General features: G+C 34.8%; 1 protein-coding gene across 4 annotated transcripts in view; it reads left to right on the forward strand.

Annotated features, from left to right (window-relative positions):
* The window catches only part of FOXN2 (forkhead box N2), a 60179-nt gene extending 46789 nt beyond the window's left edge, over nucleotides 1-13390 (forward strand). For all 4 annotated transcript variants that reach the window (XM_045787949.2, XM_045787947.2, XM_045787950.2 and 1 more), the window contains exons 4-6: nucleotides 772-836; nucleotides 6118-6186; nucleotides 8955-13390. In XM_045787949.2, coding sequence (XP_045643905.1) covers nucleotides 772-836; nucleotides 6118-6186; nucleotides 8955-9478 — 658 coding nt within the window. In that variant the 3' untranslated portion in view covers nucleotides 9479-13390. The remainder of the gene's footprint in view (nucleotides 1-771; nucleotides 837-6117; nucleotides 6187-8954) is intronic.
* Nucleotides 13391-19520: the final 6130 nt, after the last annotated feature.

Consider the following 19520-nt stretch of genomic DNA (forward strand, 5'->3'; position numbering starts at 1 on the left):
ATAATTTAGTTAGCAAAACAGATTTTTTATGCTATCACAAATTCCCAAGAAGAGAAATAGTGTGTCTTAAAAATGTTTTAATTTTTAGAATTAAAAAAAAAAGCCAGAACTGGGGCACTTGGCTGGTTCAGTCAAAAGAGCATGTGACTCTTAATCTCGGGGTTGTGAATTCAAGCCCCGTGCTAGGTGTAGAGATTGCTTAAAAATAAAATCTTAAAAAAAAGGAAAGTCCAAACTCCTAATCTCTTTATGATTATAGCAAGTTTAATTTGATACTGATTTTTATTAATAAAATCAAGAACTTATCTGTTTTGCATCATTACATACAGTTCTCTTCACACATTTGTTTTGATAAACGCTTTCATTTCTGTGGTAACACCTATATGAATATCATATCAAACTTAAGCATCCAATACAAAACCAAATAGTAACTATTATGTATTGTCTATTGTTACAGGCATTTTAAATGCATTATTATTATTCATCACAGCATCCCTATGTGGGAGGTTTAATTATTCCTATTTTACAGATGAAGAAACTAAGAAATTAATTATTTTGCCTAAGAACGTCCAAATAGTTGTGATTTTATCTTGGATCTAATGCTCTTTCTGCTTTGGCAGACTCTTCCTAAACTGAATAGTATTAGCAAAGAAAACAAGGTAAAAATAGTTTGTGTTTTTTATTGTATAATATAGTTGTATTTGTGACTAAGTTCTATAGACAGTAAAATAAAAGATTTTTATAAGCATATTTATCTTATCTATCTTTCAGTGGCTCTTTATCACCTCACTTCTTAAGCTCTGTACTCAAGCAGAACCAGGTGCGAACCCTCAAAGGTATGTATAAGAACATTATTTTAAATCGTAACAGCTCAGGTCAAAAATCAGGTTTTTTGTTTATTTAATTTTTGTCTAATTATAAAAGTATTATATGTTCATTGTAGAAGATTTGGAAAATAAAAACATAAAAAAGAAACTAAATTTTAAGAAACAAAACTGATGAACATAGGGAAAGGGAAGGAAAAATAAAATAGGATAAAAACAGAGAGAGAGACAAACCCTAAGAGACTCTTAGCTATAGAGAACAAACTGAGGGTTGCTAGAGGGGAGGCAAGATGGGGGGTTGGGGTAATGGAGTGATGGGTATTAAGGAAGACACCCGATGTGATGAGTACTGGGTGTTAAATGTAAGTGATGAATCACTAAATTCTACCCAAAATTAATGATACACTATGTTAACCAACTTGAATTTAAATAAATTGAAAAAAAAGAAACTAAAATTTACTCTTACTATTATCGTCAACATTTTGTTTTAATTACTTTGGTTCTTCTTACACCTTATACATGAATAGATGTTCCTACGTGCACGCACACATACACTTTTTCTCCAAATGCTAGGCTTATACTGTGTATACTGTTGTATATCCCTTTTTTTTCATTTCCTTTTATGTGTATTTTTCCATGAAAATAGGAAAATATTTCTTAGTAATACTGTCAGTATAGAGCTTTCTTTTCAAGTCTGTCTTAGACTAGAATAGAGGTTGCCAACTAGGCCTTGGGCCATATCTGGCCTGCCACCTGTTTTTATATGGCCTGTGAGTTTATAAATAGTTGAAAAATGATAAAAATAATATTTCAAGGCATGTGAAAATTCACTACAAGAGCAGAGTTAAGTAGTTGCAACAGAGATCTCTCTATTGTTTCCTTGGTTTTGCCTCCTCGCTGGCAAAACCTAAAATACTTATTGATCCTTTACAGAAGAAGTTTGGATTAGAATATAGTTTAGAATATGTCTTTTATAGGTTAAGTGTAAAGAACTTTAAGAACGCAGCAAGTTAACTTCCAGAATTTTGTAGATGACTTTCCAAAGTATATAAAAATTCTGAATTAGTAGTTTTTGCCCCCTACTTATAGTTAATATTATAAATTAGTGATGTATTAACATAAGATTCTCTAGCATTGCTGCTTTCGGGCCTAGAGACATTTCTATGACCTTTAAAAGCAGAAATCCTTAGGCCAGAAGTCTTTCTGTGTATCAGATAACATTTTGGCTCTTTGGAACTACACTAAGCCAAGCCTAGGAAGCAGTGTGATGATGGTCTGTAAAAATGAGGGAGGGAAAGGGTGTGAAAAAGCTGAAGAGAATTCTGCAAAGAAGTTAAATGGATTGAGGGTATGTTCAGATAATGTTCCGGCTTAACATAATGCAAGTATCCATTTTCTCCTTCCTGCATGGGTAGATGTGGTTTCTCTTTACATTTAGGAATTGTGGAAACTGCGTATTTTTATTATCTCAATAAGTTCTGACCTTTAGTCTTTCAAGCTCAGTTCATTTACAGATTTTGAGAACATGTTCTTTGTGAATTCTGGGTTTATTTAGAATCTCTTCTTGCTCTTATTCCATTCTATCCTAATTCTGCTGCTTCTTTTGGGGAGCAGACATTCTCACAATTTGTGAAAAAATAACATGAAGTGTTTTCAGTTGTGACAATAAACAAGTAAGTCTTCAGTTTAATTTTAATACCAAAACAGATTGGGTACTCTAAATAAAAATTGTTTGTAAAGTCTACACAGAGAGTTTTTGTTGTATTTGTTCTAAGAAGTTCAAGACTGTACCTTGGACAAATCATTGATAATCAGGTATTCTTGATTACTGAGTGTGTGGGGTCATTTTTCTTACAGGTAATCATTTTTCTAGAGTTAATTGGCAAGGCATTATGGGAAGCATACTTAGAATGTTCTAAACCAAACAAATTGCATACAGATAAAATCTTTTTGCAGGGAAGTTTTCGGTTTCATAAAGTTAAGTTCATGTGGGAGAGTTTAAATTAATTTGGTTATAATAAATCTATACAAGAAATAAATGTGTTTAAGGTACACTTTTCCTGTTCTACTGTTACAGAAGTAGTATCTGATTTTGTTATCATTTTAAATATTTGGAAACTAAGAAAAGAAGTGGTGTTCATGCAGCTCTCTTAGGTTGTCAGCATAAGCCTCACCAATTTTCTTTAGTTTTAGGTATTGTTTTTCAGAAATATGACTCCTTGAATTCTAATGGAAGTTTACTATAGGAAGTTAAGCTAGAGATACACTAATTTTTTGGATAAGATTTTATAGGTACTTCATTTATAAGACTGTAAATTTTCTGAAATTGTTTCCTCATTATTATGCTTTTTGGTGTTAGATTCTCCCTCACCATCACCTCCTTTTCTTTTTTTAATGAAATTGGAAACAAGGTGGACCTTTTTTATTAAAAGAAAATTTATTTCATGGAACAGGAAACTCTCTGTCAGGGCTTTTGCACAGTGCCATGCAAGATGTGCCCTGCACAAGGCCACTTGGCTGAGGCAATGAGTGGGGTCTGAAATTCAGCCCACGCTCCAGTCTTCAAGCTGTGTGCCTTCATACAGGGAAGCATTCACCTGGAGGCAGACTTGCTTTTTTCCAGTTCACACAGAGATACAATATGGGCTAGAGTCTGCACCTTTTCTTCTTCAAAGACATGTTAGAATACTGAACTCTATCAAACTATTGTCAGGTTTCATTCTAAAAGACCAGAATTGGAGAGATCTTTTCTTGGCTATGATGTGAGAAACACTGATTCATATTCTTGTTACTTATTGTTCCTTCTGCCTTGAAATACTTTTCCTTCAGATATCTACATGGCTTCTTTTTCTCATCTCCCTGAATCTTTGCTCAACCCTTGCCTTTTCTTGAAGCCTTCTCTAACCTCTGTATTTAAAGTTCAGTCACCCTTCCCAACACTCTCTATCCCCCTTTCAACTTAGTTTCTCTCTCTTGTGTTTATCACCTTGTGACATACTGTTTTAATTATTCCTTTGTGTTCTGAGAGGTCAGGGGTTTTCCTGTTTTGTTTTTTGCTATATTCCCACAGCCTGGAATGATGTCTGGCTCATGACAGGTTACTCATTTTATTGAGTGAATGACAAAATAGAGAATTTCCAGTATATTCTGTAAATCCTGCAGAATTTCCTACTCTAGTCATCTTAGTAAGTATGAATGATTGTTGATTGATAGAGTACAAATTGAAGGCCTAGGTTCTGGAAGTAGACTACTGAGAGGTTCAAGTCCCACCTCCATCATTCCTAGAGACCTGTCTGTGTCTGGTGTTTTTCATTTTTAAGAGGAAACACTAATAGTACCCACATCATAAAGTTGCAAGGATTAGATGAGTTAATAACACTCAGAACATGCCAAGCCCAATGATACCCAAAGTTAGTAATTTGGTGATAATTAGCTTAATCTAAGGAAAGGAGGTCATATACTTCATTATATACACATTTATCGAGGACCTACTATTCCAGGCATTATAGAACATAGGGGATAAGACTTAATTGGGAAGGCATTCAAATAGTCTCTTGTTTCATGAGGTCACACTTTATTAAAGGGGAAAGAGTTGTAGTATTAATGTGCTCCTTAGGAACAGCCATCTTCTGATTTACTTAAGTCTTTTTGGTAAAGTTAATAACAATAACTTTTTCTTTCTTTTTTTTTTCAAAGATTTTATTTATTTATTTGACAGAGATAGAGACAGCCAGCGAGAGAGGGAACACAAGCAGGGGGAGTGGGAGAGGAAGAAGCAGGCTCACAGCAGAGGAGCCTGATGTGGGGCTCGATCCCACAACGCCGGGATCATGCCCTGAGCCGAAAGCAGACGCTTAACCGCTGTGCCACCCAGGCACCCCAACAATAACTTTTTCTGTCTTCACAGAGTTTGTAGTCAAGTTGGGGAGAAAACAAGTCAATATCTTTATGGCTTTATTATCTAAAATAACTATGATTAGGATTACAAATAAAATGGAAAACATTGGGGCAATAAAAATTTTCTAGCTTTCAGAAAGAAATGGGAGGTTTCATATCTGAATCTTATTTTAAACATCCTATATAATCTAAAATTTCTAAATATTTTCTAACTTTTCCTTCATATTAGATTATACCATATTACTTTTATTTAATTATAGTTATTCAGAATAATAGATCACCAAGATGGAGAGGAACTGCCAGCAGAAAAGTAGATATGAGAGTATAATGACTTTATCTGGAGTAGAACCTGCTGATTTTACCAGCCTTTTAAAGCTCATTTTCCTTATGGAATATCCATAATTATGTTTGACCTCTTATGAAGTCTGTAGTACTTGTGGGCTCACATACAATTATGATTAGAAACATTACTAATACTTTCGTGCCAGCAATAATTATTTAACATTTGTAAATTCACATAATCTAGACTGACCAAATAATGCATATTTTTAACTCCTGTAACTAGTATGTACTTTATAACTGCAGATAATGCACAGGTAAAGATATTTTTTAAATGCTAAAAAGGGTAGGAGCACCTGCGTGGCTCAATCAGTTGGGTGTCCGACTCTTAGTTTTGGCTCAGGTCCTGGTCTCGTGGGTGGTGGAGATCGAGCCTTACCAGTAGGAGTCTGCTTAGATATTCTCTCCCTCCTGCCCTCCCCTTGCTTGTGCTCTCTCCCTTCCTCCCTCCCTCTCTCTTTCTGTCTTTCTCTCATTCTCTCTTAAATAAATAAATCTTTTTTAAAAAAAGGTAAATATGCTAAAAAGTAATAATGCCGTAGTGTACATTTTTAGTTAATTACAGTTGACCCCTGAATAATGGGGAGGTAAGGGATGCTGACCCCTGCCTCCTTCCCCTATGCAGTTGAAAATCCATGTATAACTTGATTCCCCAAAAGCTTACCTACTAGTAGTCTGTTGACTGGAAGCCTTAGTGATGACATATACAGATGATGAAAACATATTTTGTATGTATTATGAATAACATACTGTCTTCTTATGGTAAGGTAAGCTAGAGAAAAGAAAATGTTATTAAGAAAATCATAAGAAATTTATTATCTCCAGTACTTCTCAGTTTTCCTTTATTTGATACTATCCACAAAACTGTTCATAATTTTAAGTGAACAAAAACAGATTGCAGAATAATATGTGTCTCATTTTGTTTAATGTGTGTGTGCGTGTATGTATTTAAGTAAAAGAATATACACCAAATCTTAATGTTGGTTACCTTTGCAAATATTTATAATGCCTCTCTTTTATAAAGAACATTAATATTGTTATTCTTTTCCTTTTTCAGAATCTGATATTGATGCTGCCACTGCAATGATGCTTTTAAATACTTCTATAGAACAAGGAATTTTAGAATGTAAGCAATCATGCCATTCTTCCTAAAATACATTTTTGTGAGTGCTTTTTCAAATGTAATTTAGAATACAAAATATTAAATTTTATAGGCAAAATTGTTTTTTCCAACTAAATTGTGTTTGCATTTGAATTACTTAGTTTCTATTTTATTATATTTCCATTAGTATATGTGAGCAGTTATGAGATTAAAGTTAATACTGTGATAGATAGTTTTACATGGACCAAGAAACAAAGAAATAAATAGCATGTGTAGAAATTAAGGTTGAAAATTTAAATGTAAAAATGAAAGCCATAAATAAGAAAATATAGGAAAGTATATTTATAACCTTGGAATTGAAAAACCCTTCATATACAAAGTACAAAATCCACTAAAAAAATAGGTAAATCTAATCAAAATTTTGTAGTTCTGACAATAAAAGATATCTGTAAGAAAAGTCACACAAGGAAAACATTGAGAGAACATTCTTTTTGCTATGTATATAACAAACAAAGGGTTAATATTAATCATATGTATATAAAAGGACTCTACAAGTAAGAAATAAGAAAAATGTTCAGAAAAACCAAGAAAATATATGAATTACGTGGGTCTCAGAGAAGGAAATAAAGTGGACAATACACATTTGAAAAGATATGCAACTTCTCTAGAAGACAGGGAAATGCAAAATGAAACAATATTGAGGTACTACCTTTTTTTGTCTATGAGATTATGAAAAATTAAAATGATTAATAATATTAGGTGTTAATTGTGGGAACTGGTTATTGTCATACACTGTAGGGTGTAAATTTTGGAGAACCATTTTGGAGAACAGTTTGAAAATACCAGCTACAAATGCAAATCAAAACCGCAGGGAAATCTCATACCAGTCAGAATGTCTAGTATCAAAAAGACAAGAAATAACAAGTGTTGATGAGAATGTAGAGAAAAGGGAACCTACTATTGGTGGGAATGCAAATTGGTGCGGCCACTATGAAAAACTGTATGGAGGTTCCTCAAGAAACTAAAAATAGAAGTACCATACCATCCTATAATTCCATCTGTGGGTATTTACCTGAAGAAAACAAAAACACTTAATTCGAAAAGATACATGCACCTCTCTGTTTATTGCAGCATTATTTGCATAGCCAAAATATGGAAGCAAACAACCTTTGTCCATCAGTAGATGAGTGGATAAAGATGTGATATATATACACAATGGAATATTACTCCACCATAAAAAAGGGATGAAATCTTGCCATTCTTGACAACATAAGTGGACCTAGAGAGTTTTATGCTAAGTGAAATAAGCCAGAGAAAAACCAATTCCATATGATTTCACTCATATATGGAATCTAAGAAAAAAAACAAATGAACAAACAACAGAAATGGACACCTGGGTGGCTCAGTCCCTTAAGTGCCTGACTCTTGGTTTCGGCTCAGGTCATGATCTCAGGGTCCTGAGATTGAGCCCTGTGTGTGACGCTCCATGCTCAGTGCGGAATGTGCTTGTCCCTCTTCCTTTTCCTCTGCCCCTCCCCTCACTTGTTCTCTCTCTCTCTCTCTCAAATAAATAAATAAAAATCTTAAAAACAAAAAACAGGCGCCTAGTTGCTCAGTCGGTTAAGCATCTGCCTTTGGCTCAGGTCATGATCTTAGAGTCCTAGGATTGAGCCCCATATTGGGCTCCTTGCTCAGCGGAGAACCTGCTTCTCCCTCTGCCTGCTGCTGCACACCCCCCCTCCCCCGTTTGTGCGTGCACTGTCTCTCTGTCAAATAAATAAGTAAAATCATTTAAAAAAAAAGAAAAGAAAAGAAAACAGAAACAGACTTATAAATACAGAGAAGAAACTGGTGGTTGCTAGGGGGAAGGAGGGTCGGGGGATGAGTGAAATAAGTGACGGCAATTAAGAGGTTACAAATTTCCAGTTATAAAATAAATAAATCACAGGGGCATGAAAAGTACAGCATAGGGAATATAGTCAATATTATTGTAATAACTTTAAATGGTGACTACACTTAAGGTGAGCATTACATAATGTATAGAATTGTCAAATCTCTATGATATACTCCTAAAACTAATATAAGATTGTATGTCAACTATACTTCAGTTAAAAAAAAATACCAGTTATAATCTGAAATGTATATATTCTTTTACTTAATAATTCTGTTGCTTGGGACACCTGGGTAGCGCAGTCGTTAAAGCGTCTGCCTTCGGCTCAGGGCGTGATCCCGGCGTTCCGGGTTCGAGTCCCACATCGGGCTCCTCTGCTGGGAGCCTGCTTCTTCCTCTCTCACTCCCCCTGCTTGTGTTCCCTCTCTCGCTGGCTGTCTCTATCTCTGTCAAATAAATAAACTCTTTAAAAAAAAACAAAAATTCTGTTGCTTGGTATTCTAGAAAAAATATTTGCATATGTGTAAGAAGAGGCATCTAGAAGGATTTTCATTGCACTATTATTCATAGTAGTGAAAAATTGGGAAAATCTAAGTATCAGCAAGAAAATGGTTAGCTCAAAAGTGGCACATTCTTACTGATGCATTCTGTACAAACAGCTCAAAATAATTATATTTTTCATGGAAAGGTCAAGACATATCATTAAGTGATTTTGAAAATGTTACTAGTTAATACCTACAGGATGATACGGTCTTAGTGAAAGAAGAAACAAGTGAACAAAAACCTGCAGAACATTACTAACCCTAAAGCACTTGCTACTCAGTAGTGATATAGTTGTTTAAATGGCCTGTCTTGCAATCAAATGCATTTGACCTATTGATGGACTTTTTCTTTTCCACAGGTGAGAAGCCTCTTCCTCTTAAAACAGCAATGCAAAAAAAGAGGAGTTACAGCAATGCATTTAATCATCCCGGTACTGTGCGATTGCAAGAGAGTGATTCTTTGGCCACGAGCATTGATCCAAAAGAAGACCACAATTACAGTGCGAGTAGCATGGCGGCACAGCGCTGTGCGTCCAGGTCTAGTGTGTCTTCTCTGTCCTCTGTGGATGAGGCATATGAATTTATCCCAAAGAGTAGCCACGTGGGAAGTGATGGCAGTGAAGGATTTCACAGTGAAGAAGATACAGATGTTGATTATGAAGATGATCCTCTTGGAGACAGTGGCTATGCATCACAGGCTTGTGCGGATACCTCTGAGAAGGGGCAGCCAGGCAAAAAGATGCGCAAACAGTTATGTCAAGAAATTGATGAGGAGCTCAAAGAGGCAGCTGGATCTCTGCTCCACCTTGCTGGAATCCGTACATGCCTGGGTTCCCTAATAAGTACTGCAAAGACACAAAATCAAAAGCAGCGGAAAAAATAGAAATACTTATTAGTGTGAAATTACTTTAAAGTGTGGCAATACTCTTCTACTTAATTCTTTACAAGGGATATCAAAGCCATAATGGACTTCTTTTGTTTTAGGGTGGGGGAGGGGTGCTAATTACGTGTTTATTTCAAAACATTTGTTTGTTTTAATTTTATTAAATAATTGCTGTTAGGATCATGCCCAACCATAGATACGATGCCAAGTCCTAAAAGCATAATTTTTGTGTCAAGTGTCTCTAAGATTTGGAAGTTTTTATATAAGAAAATCTACAGCCTCTGTCTTAAAACTTGTGGGAAAAATCGTTTATTCTGTTAATATGTTGAAGTGTAAGAATTGGCAACTCTATAACTTTTTTCATTTTTTTTTCCAGTCTGTGATTAACTATAGTTGCTGATCCAGCTAAAAATGTTGCTGATGTCTCTCTCACATACTTCCCTCGGGACACATGCAATCCAGTAGAACGAGATTTGGATTTTTTATTTTGTCTTAATTTTTAATTATTTTTGTTGAAGCATGGACAAAGTTGAATATAAATTGGAAAAGGTCCTAGATGTCTAGAAAGCTCCTTTACACAGGCAGAAAGTAGCAAGCAAGGAGTTCTGAAATTTAGAAAAGGCGGTTTTGTGGTAAAATTTCATCTAAGAACACTCCAAGTCCTATTACAATATTATCTTTGAATTTTTTTTTTTTTTTTACTTCCCAGATGTTGCATAACTTTTATTGGGGCCTTCCGTTTGTTCCCAGAGTGCTTTGCAACCATTGTTTGAATTTTAGCCATTAGCTGGCTTTGTTGAGTAGAAACAATCCAATGAGAGGATATAGCCATAAAGTGTGTTTTGGGGTTAACACCCATTTTGACACACTTTTTGCAATATGAGAATCTTTCATTTGTTGTTAAATGGACTGCATTCTGGGAATTTTGTGGTAGGAATGGAGTGTAACCTAATATAAACATTTTAAATAGTTACTACTTAATGTCCTCTTAAAGATAGATCATTTAGGAAAAAACTTCTGTCCAAGGTTTGTATGAATTAAGTTTGTAGTCCTAATTAAATTTAAAAGGATTTAACAAAACTGTAGAGACAAAGTACCTTCATGAGTTTCAATATTCATAAAAAATTAAATCTTATACAGTACACCCTTTGGGAAAGACAGTATAATATGTATGTGCCATTCGTTCTATGCTTGGATTCTACAGCGCTGTTCCAAAGGTGCATTGACTAAGGCATTTTAAGTATTTGAACAAATCTGCTTCTATGAGACATTTTTCCATATCATTTTTATAGTTCGACTATTATTTAGAAAGAACATAGGATACTAATAAAACTAAAATTACTCATCATATATATTTTTTTACATTGGTGGAGGCAACTTTCCAAAAGTTTGATCTTATCTCATGGTACATTCTGTTTTATAACAATGACCTTGTTTTCATTTTTCTGATAATTTCATACATACATACACACACACATAGATACATAGGCTCGTGATTTTGGTTGGTTACTTTCAGCTATTTCTATGACTAAAGCGTTTTCTTGGATTTTTTTTTTTTAAGAGACAAATATTTTTATTTTAAGTTGTAAATTTTATTTGGGCAAAACTGTCGAATGAGAAGCATAATGAAAACATCTTTTTCAGTTGGCAAAACTTTAAGCCAGGGATAACATTAATATTATCTGTCCTGTTTCCATGGTAATTGTAATTGAACTTGGATAGCCACATTAATAGAATTGGTGCTCTTGAAATACAGTAATTTTTAAATTTGTTGATAATGAAAAATAGTTCTTAAGTATGCAGAATGAGGTATTTGGGGTTTTTTTTTCCTTCACGTATGTCACATCTATAGAGAATGGCTAATCCAAGTTAACACCTTTTACTGTAGATGGTGACTATAACACACACACAAAAATGCTTATACCACAGTATAACTAGTACACAGATTATAAAACTCATTTTAATAACAATATCTTTAAGCTGTTTGTGGTGGCCCTCTGGATAGACCTTAGTAACGGTGTGTTTCAGTGATCTGGTTCCAATTTATTCTGTTCTACTGAAATTCTGTACCACAGATGTTCTCTCTGGTTCCTGTCCATTTAGATAATTACTCTTCGTAAGCAGAGGACAAGGATCTAAGATAAGGAGGGGGAGAGTTGTCCCCCTTTAAGAGGGATCTTCAAAATTATTTTGGCTTAATATAAATAACAATAATTCTTTAAACTTACTATTCTCTCCCTCTTCATGTACTCTTCCCACAAATGTAAAAGTTTATATGCATCACTAGCAAGGACAATGAACACTGTCATACTAAAAGCTAATGGGAAGAAGTCACATGGTATTTTACACTTAATTCTTATTCAGAATTCAGTGCATCACTTTCCATTTGCTGATTTACCAAGGCAGTTATTTTCAAGGGGAAGTACCTTTTTAATTATGATTCCCCCGTTATTACTTTTGTAGATATGATCCCATTCCTCAGGTGTGTTCAGATAAAAACATGACTAATAACCACCCAATTAAGGAAAGTCATTTCAAGTCCTATGGACTGGAAATTGTATTTCTAATAATATATTAATAAGAAATTATACCGTAATAGAAACAGTTTGGCAATCCCAGAGAGGTTATATATGTTCCAGCATATTTTAAAACTGTGATTTAAGCTAACATAATTTGCCTTATATCAATATAAATTGTTACAGCCGATTCTGTTTTATAATAGATTTCTAGTGAAAGTTTTGAGTCAGCACAATTAATCTTCATCTTTCACATCCCAAATAGAATCAGTGTTTCTTGAGTATAGATTTTTGAAATTTATTTGTGCAATATGTTACTAAATTCATTAATATTTTATTTTACCTTTCAGATTCAGAGAAAGAAAACATGTATTCATGGAAAAGCCAATTATTGGTGGATTGCCTCCGTTTTTCCACCTTTGAGCCTTTCCTTCCCTCCCTATAGCCAGCATGACTTCTCTTAACTTAGATTCCCCTGTATATAGTAAGGTTTAGAATATATATATTTTTTCTTTTGCTTCTTTCTGAGGCATTATGTAAAGGGTTCATACTAGGTGGTCAGTTAAATATATATAAGCACGAATTCAAAGGTAGAGAAAGTTTGAGGGAATGTGTGTGTCTTCGTAGACCAGGAGGCCTTTCCTAGCAATTTAATCAACAGATGTGAATACCTCACAAAGCTGTAAAGACTTTTGTCTTAAATATTACAGTAACTTAACAACCATTCATGAAGACCATAGCATTTAATTAAACTTTGAGGCTTTCTGGTTTACATATACTTTACAGTTTTGTGGGGTTTTTTTGGTTGTTTGAAATGTGTAAGCTTTGATTTAAACAAAGTTTAATTCACTATGTTAATGATGTACTCAATATTTATTGAAAGACACAATAGAGTATTTTAATGTTATACCTGCCATTTTTTCTTAAAGCACATTTTGTTTGCATCTAACTGCCAGTGCCATTGTCAAAACTTGTTTTTAAAATTGTTGTACATTTCTTATTAAACTAAGTGCTTAATTTTAAAGTATTATGTTGCCATCATATAGTGTATAAAAATGTATAATTGCCAATTCACTGTAACTATTATTTATTTTTAAATGAAAGTGCAAGAATACTTTCCGATTCAAGAAATTTGAGTTATTAAACTGGTTTCCTTATCCTCTTTTCTAATGTAGCATAAAAATTGCCCTGAGTTTGAGTTACAACTGCCAGTAGATGACCAGTCACAAGTGAACCACTTCTCTGTTGCCAGTCTTTGCTCATATTAAAAGCAGCCTAACAGATATTTAGTTTTTGTATCTAATCTCTGATTATTAAAATGTTTATAAAGTTTATTTTTACCAAAGAGATGCAATTCATTATGATAAAATATTGCAGAATAAACCTTGTTTTATAACATTGTTGTACTTTCTCTGTTCTTTTGGGTGGATAGCGTAGATGTAAGTGTCTCATACTTATACATACACACGCCCTTTCCATTTTGGTGTTACAAAGTTGAAGTTCTACAAATGAGAAAGTTGAAATTTCAGAAAGTCTTTTTTTAAGTATTGCTTTTCCTGGTTTTTACAGGCCATTCATTTTGAAAGCTAAAATAGTAGTGTTAATTAAATTATTCTATTCCTGAAGTTGAACTTTTTTTCCTATGCATATGTATATATGAGATATGTTGAAATATAAGAAAAACTGAGGAGATTATGAAATTAAGATTATATCTAAATATAGTAGTGTTACTTCAACAATACCCAGTAATACCATGTGTTTAAAAATTGGGGCATCCACTATAAAATGAATAATAATCTACAACCAACATCTTAATTGTAAACCCCCCACTTCCCTTTGAAATTCTGTGCTGGTAATTTAATTGGTATTAGCTATGTAGAGTTGTTGATTTAAACTGAGTCAAATGAGACAGCCGTATTGATTTTAAACGACCATGCTCTCTAGGCCTTATCCCTTCCAAAGCATCTTTTTGATACACAAAATCATCATAATAGCCATTTGGGAGTCATGTATTTATTCCTTAAGAGTTTTATTCTCATAATCGCATTCATCTAGCTCATACTAGTTCTGAAGGGGGAAGAAATACATACTATTTTTAGAAAAATACCTTACTAAAATATGGGTTAAAACACATTTAGTCTTTCCCTCAAGAATTTTGGGACATGTTTTTTAACTGGAAATAAAGCTCGCAAAAATGTGCAAAAACTTAGATGTGAAACTGTTGAAAATCTTTAAGAATGAAAACAATTATTAACCTTAGTAACAGCATTATTCTGTTTCATGAAATTTTAAATAAGGAACTATTAGAAGCTGTCAACTGAAAATTGAAATAGCCATGTGCTACACATGTGTTTGGTAGTTTGTGTTCCAAAAGTTTGTTTACAAATATGTTCTTGGAGGAGTCATTTTTCAGTGAACTTAAGGCAAGTTATGAAGCCTTATTTACCTCATAATCTAGTGGATAAACAGCAATCCCTTTTTAACTAAACGTGATTCTTACACAAAATTTTTGTATAAGTGGATTTACTTACGTTATAGATTTTCCTCAACTTTGAGATTTTGGTTCAAGTAAATATGTATAAATCAATCTTGAGGGGAAAACTTAATAAAAGCAGAGACTAGCAATAGGACAAAAGGAGACATAATAAAGAATATTAACTTAGGGGAGATTTTAGAACCTGAAGCAAAATTGCTGTCTAATGCTTAAGAGTTTTTTGTTGTGGTTGTTGTTAAGATTTTATGTATTTCTTTTAAAGGGGGGAGGGGCACGGGGCTCCATGCAGGGCTCCAGGCAGGGCTTGGTCCCCCCAAGAACATGGACCTGAGCCTAAAACAAGAGTTGGTCGTCTCAACCAACTGAGCCACCCAGGTGCCCCTAATGGTTGAGAATTCTTTTTTTTTCTGTTTTCAAGTTTTAAGGGTTTTTTTAGATTATATTTATTTATTTGAGAGAGAGCAAGCGGTGGGGCGGGGGGGGTGGGAAGTGGGGGACAGAGGGAGAGAATCTCAAGCAGACCACGCTGAGAAGAGAGCCCAATGTGAGGCTCCATCCCACAACCCTGAGATTATGACCTGAGCCAAAACTGAGCCAAAACCAAGAGTCCAACGCTTAACCAACTGAGCCACACAGGCACCCCAATGGTTGAGAATTCTTAAGTGGAGACTGCAGCCAGTGTAAAATACTCTGCAGTATAACTAAATTTTTATGATAATCTTATATGTCAGGAAAGGAATTGAGAAAAATTCCACACTGTTGGTGAACCGAGCATTTTTTCAATCAGGTATTTCAGTGCCTAATCCCAAGCATTGAGCTTTAACTGCTGGATGTACAATATGCACTAAGAAGTAAAAATAGACAATGCCTCTCCAAAAAAATGTAAATGCAATTATAAATTGCGCTGATTGCCATGAAAAAAAAGGATAGGGAGCTATGAAAACGTAACATTTAATCTAGGGCTTTAGGGGGGCTACCATAAAGAATGTGATTTAAGCTGAGATCTGAAAGAAACAGGTATTGGAACTGAAAGCATAGCTTTTTTTTTCTGGGCAGCAGCAATCACTGAGATTCTGGGATAGGAGCAAACAGCAGATTTTGGGTGAAGGAAAAGGCTAATAGTGTGGCCACAAAGCAAAAGAGCTGGTGCCAGTTCTTGCAAAGCCATGTGAGTCAAAGATTTGGGCTTCTGTTCTAAGAACCTTAGGGAAACCATTGAGGGTGTAGGCAGTTTAAGAATCACCCTGATACTTTGACTTATAGCCATAATTGAGGGACAGGACTAGACTTAAGCTGCTCTGTAACAACCAGAAAACTGGACAGTATATGAAAAAAAAAAACATATGAAACATTTTTTGACAAGATCAGTAAAAGTGATATACCTCTAGCCGGATTAATTAATGGGAAAAAAATGAGGACCTAAATTAGCAAAATCAGAAATGAAATGAGACAAGGACAGATCCTATAGATATTAAAAGAACAACAAAAGAACATTATTAAGAACTTTAGGCCAATAAATTCAACACTCTGGATGAAATTAACAAATTTTTTAAAAGATGTAAATTACCAAACTTAAATCAAGAGGAAATAGAAATCTGAATAATCTTGTAACTATTTGTAATTGAATTAACAATTATTAGTAATTAAAACCTTACAACAAGATGCAATAGCAAAAGCACAATCAATGAAAGAAAAAATTGGTAAGTTGGGCTTCACTAAAATTAAAAATTTATGTTCTGTGAAAGTTACTGTTAAGGAAATGGAAAGACAAGCCACAGCCTGGGAGAAAATATTTGCAAAACATATATAATAAAGAACTGGTATCAAAAATGCATTAAAAGCTCTTAAAAATCAGCAATAAGAAAACAACACAATTTTAAAATGAGCAAACTATGTAGACACTTGATCAAAGAAGATACACAGATGGCAAATAAACATATGCAACGATAGTTCAACATCATGTCATTAGGGAAATTAAAACGACATTGAGATATCACCACACACCTATTCAAATGGCTAAAATGCAAAACACTGACAACACCAAATGCTGACAAGAATGTGGAGCAACAGGAACTCATTCATTTCTTCTGGGAATGCAAGGTACTGCCACTTTGGAAGAAAGCTCGGTGGTTTCCTACAAACTAAACATATTCTTACTGTATCATCTGGCAATTACACTCCGTGGCATTTCCCAAATGAGTTGAAAATATGTCCACACAAAAACCTGCATACAATTCTTTTTTTTTTTAAGATTTTATTTTTATTTGAGAGAGAGAGAACACAAGCAGTGGGGAGGAGGGAGAAGCAGGCTCCCCGATGAGCTGGGACCCCAACATGGGCTCGATCCCAGGCCCCTGGGACCATGACCTGAGCTGAAGGCAGATGCTTAACCAAGTGAGCCACGCGGGCGATCCTTGCACACAATTCTTATAGAAGCTTTATTCACAGGGCGCCTGGGTAGCTTGAAGTTGATTAAGCATCTGACTCTTGATTTCAGCTTAGGTCATGATCTCAGGGTTGTGAGATCAAGTCCCGCATCAGGATCCATTCTTGTCAGGGAATCTGCTTCTCTCCCTCTGTCTCTCCCTCTGCCCCTCCCCCAACTCACGTGTGTTCTCTCTCTCTAAAATAAGTAAATAAGTCTTTTTTTAAAAAGTTTTATTCATAATTATCAAAACTTAGAAGCAACCAAGATGTCCTTCAATATGTGAATGGATAAACAAATTGTAGTATGTATCTATATAAACTATAGTAATATCCATACGATGAAGTATTATTCAGGCATAAAAAGAAATGACCTATTAACATTTCTCCAAGGAAGATATACAAATGCACAACAAGCATATGAAAAGATACTAAACATCACTAATTATTAGGTAAAATGCAAATCAAATCCAGAATGAGATACCACATCACACTCACTAGGATGGTTAGTATTTAAAAAACTAAAGACAAAGTAATGAGTGTTGGCAAAGATGTGGAAAAATTGGCACCTTTGTACACTGTTGGTGGAAATGTGAAATAGTGCAGCTCCTATGGAAAGTATATGGGAGTTCCTAAAGAAATTAAAAATGTATATGATCCAGCAATTATACTTCTAGGCATATGCCCAAAAGAAGTAAAAGCAAGGTCTCAAACAAGTATTTGTACACCCGTCTTCATCATAGCATTATTCCCAAGAGCAAACAGGGAAGCAACTCAGGTGTCCACTGACAGATGAATGGCTAACCAAAATGTGGTATTACACATAAAATGAAATATTATTCAGCCTTAAAAAGGAAGGAAATTTTGACACATGTTATAACACAGAAGAACCTTGAGGGTATTATGTGAAGTGAAATAAACAAGTCACAAAAAGATACACACTGTCTGATTCCAGTGAGGTACCTGGAGTCGTTTAATTGATACAAAGTAAAAGGGTGGTTGCCAGGGGCTGTGGGAAGAGGGAAATGGGGAGTTGTTTTTTAATGACCATGGAGTTTGAGTTTTGCAAGATGAAGAGTTTTAGAGATTAGTTGCAAAATTGGTTGTACTTAACACAACCAGAAACAAAAAAGAAAAAGAAATGAGCTATCGAGCCACAAAAAGGCATGGAAGAATATTAAATGCATGTAGCATGGATCTGAAAAAGCTCCATACCGTGATTCCGACTCTATGACATCCTGTAAAAAGCAAAATTATGGAGACAGTAAAAAGATCAGTGGTTGCCGCAATTTCGGAGGGAGGCAGAGACGAATAGGCGGAGCACAGACGATGTTTAGGGCAGTGGAACTACTCTGTATGTTGCCGTGATGGTGGATCTGTGTCATTCTACACGTGCTGAACCCCATGAATGTACAAGATCAGTAGTGACCCCCTAATGTGAATTATAGATTTTAGTTAATAAAAACGTATTAGTATTGACAATTGTCATAAATGTACCACACTAATGTTAAGAGGGTCATAATAGGAGAAGCTTGGGGGAGGGAAAACAGGGCTGGAAGCAGGTAAAGCGGAACTCTGTACTTTCTGCTCCATTTCTCTGTAACTTAAAACCGCTCTAAAAAGTAAAGTCTATCAGTTAAAAACAAAGTGAAAGAAAAACAAAACAAAAAACCCCCAGCCGACTGCCAACTGCAAGAGCTCCCAATGGCCAAAGCTGGAATCATTTAAGCAACAAAGTAAACAAAATAGTATTGGCTTATAACCCGAAATATAAACTAAATATCCATGAGTACACATTGTTACAAATAATGATTGAATAAATCAATAAATGAGGGAAAAGAGACAAATCTCCCATACAGAAGGATTCCCAATAAATGGTGCAGATAGTCCACCCTCAAGGAGGGGGAGCTTAACTTTCCTCTTCCTAAGTGGGGGCCACACACAATGACTTCCTTCCAAAGAGTCCGGGTATGGACTGGGGGTGGGGGAGGAGGTGAGTAACTCTCCAGTGGAGGAGCCTGACAAACACTGCTTTAGCCCAGTGACCTTGGTCAACGCCAACAGTCATAAATCGGTCTCCATGAATTTGCCTACTCTAGGTGCCTCCTAAAAGCGGAATCACACAATACTTGGCTTCTTGTATCTGGCTTATTTTAACTTAGAATAATGTTTTCAAGGTTCTCCCATGTGGTAGCATGTATCAGAATTCCATTTCTTTTTAAGTTTGAATAACATGTATTTTTTATATGTATATATACATACAGTGGTTTACACACCGTATTTTGTTTACTCATTCATCTGTTGATGAACATTTGGGTTTTTTCCCCCTTTTGGCTCTCAGGAATGATACTGTTATGAACATTGGTGTACAACTATCTGTTTAAATCCCTGCCGTCACTTCTTCTGGATATATACTTAGAAGTAAAATTGTTAGATCAGATGGTAATTATAGCTTTAATTTTTATTTTTTAATTTTAATTAATTAATTATTTAATTAATTTTGAGGAACCATCACACTGTTTCTACGGTGGCTGAACATTTTGCATTCCCACCAGCAATGCACAAATGTTCCAATTTTTCTATATCCTCTCTAACACTTGTTCTTTTC

The sequence above is a fragment of the Ursus americanus genome, chromosome 7, assembly GCF_024610735.1.
Source record: "Ursus americanus isolate L20-20 chromosome 7, mUrsAme1.1.p, whole genome shotgun sequence".
Taxonomy (NCBI): Eukaryota; Metazoa; Chordata; class Mammalia; order Carnivora; family Ursidae; genus Ursus; species Ursus americanus.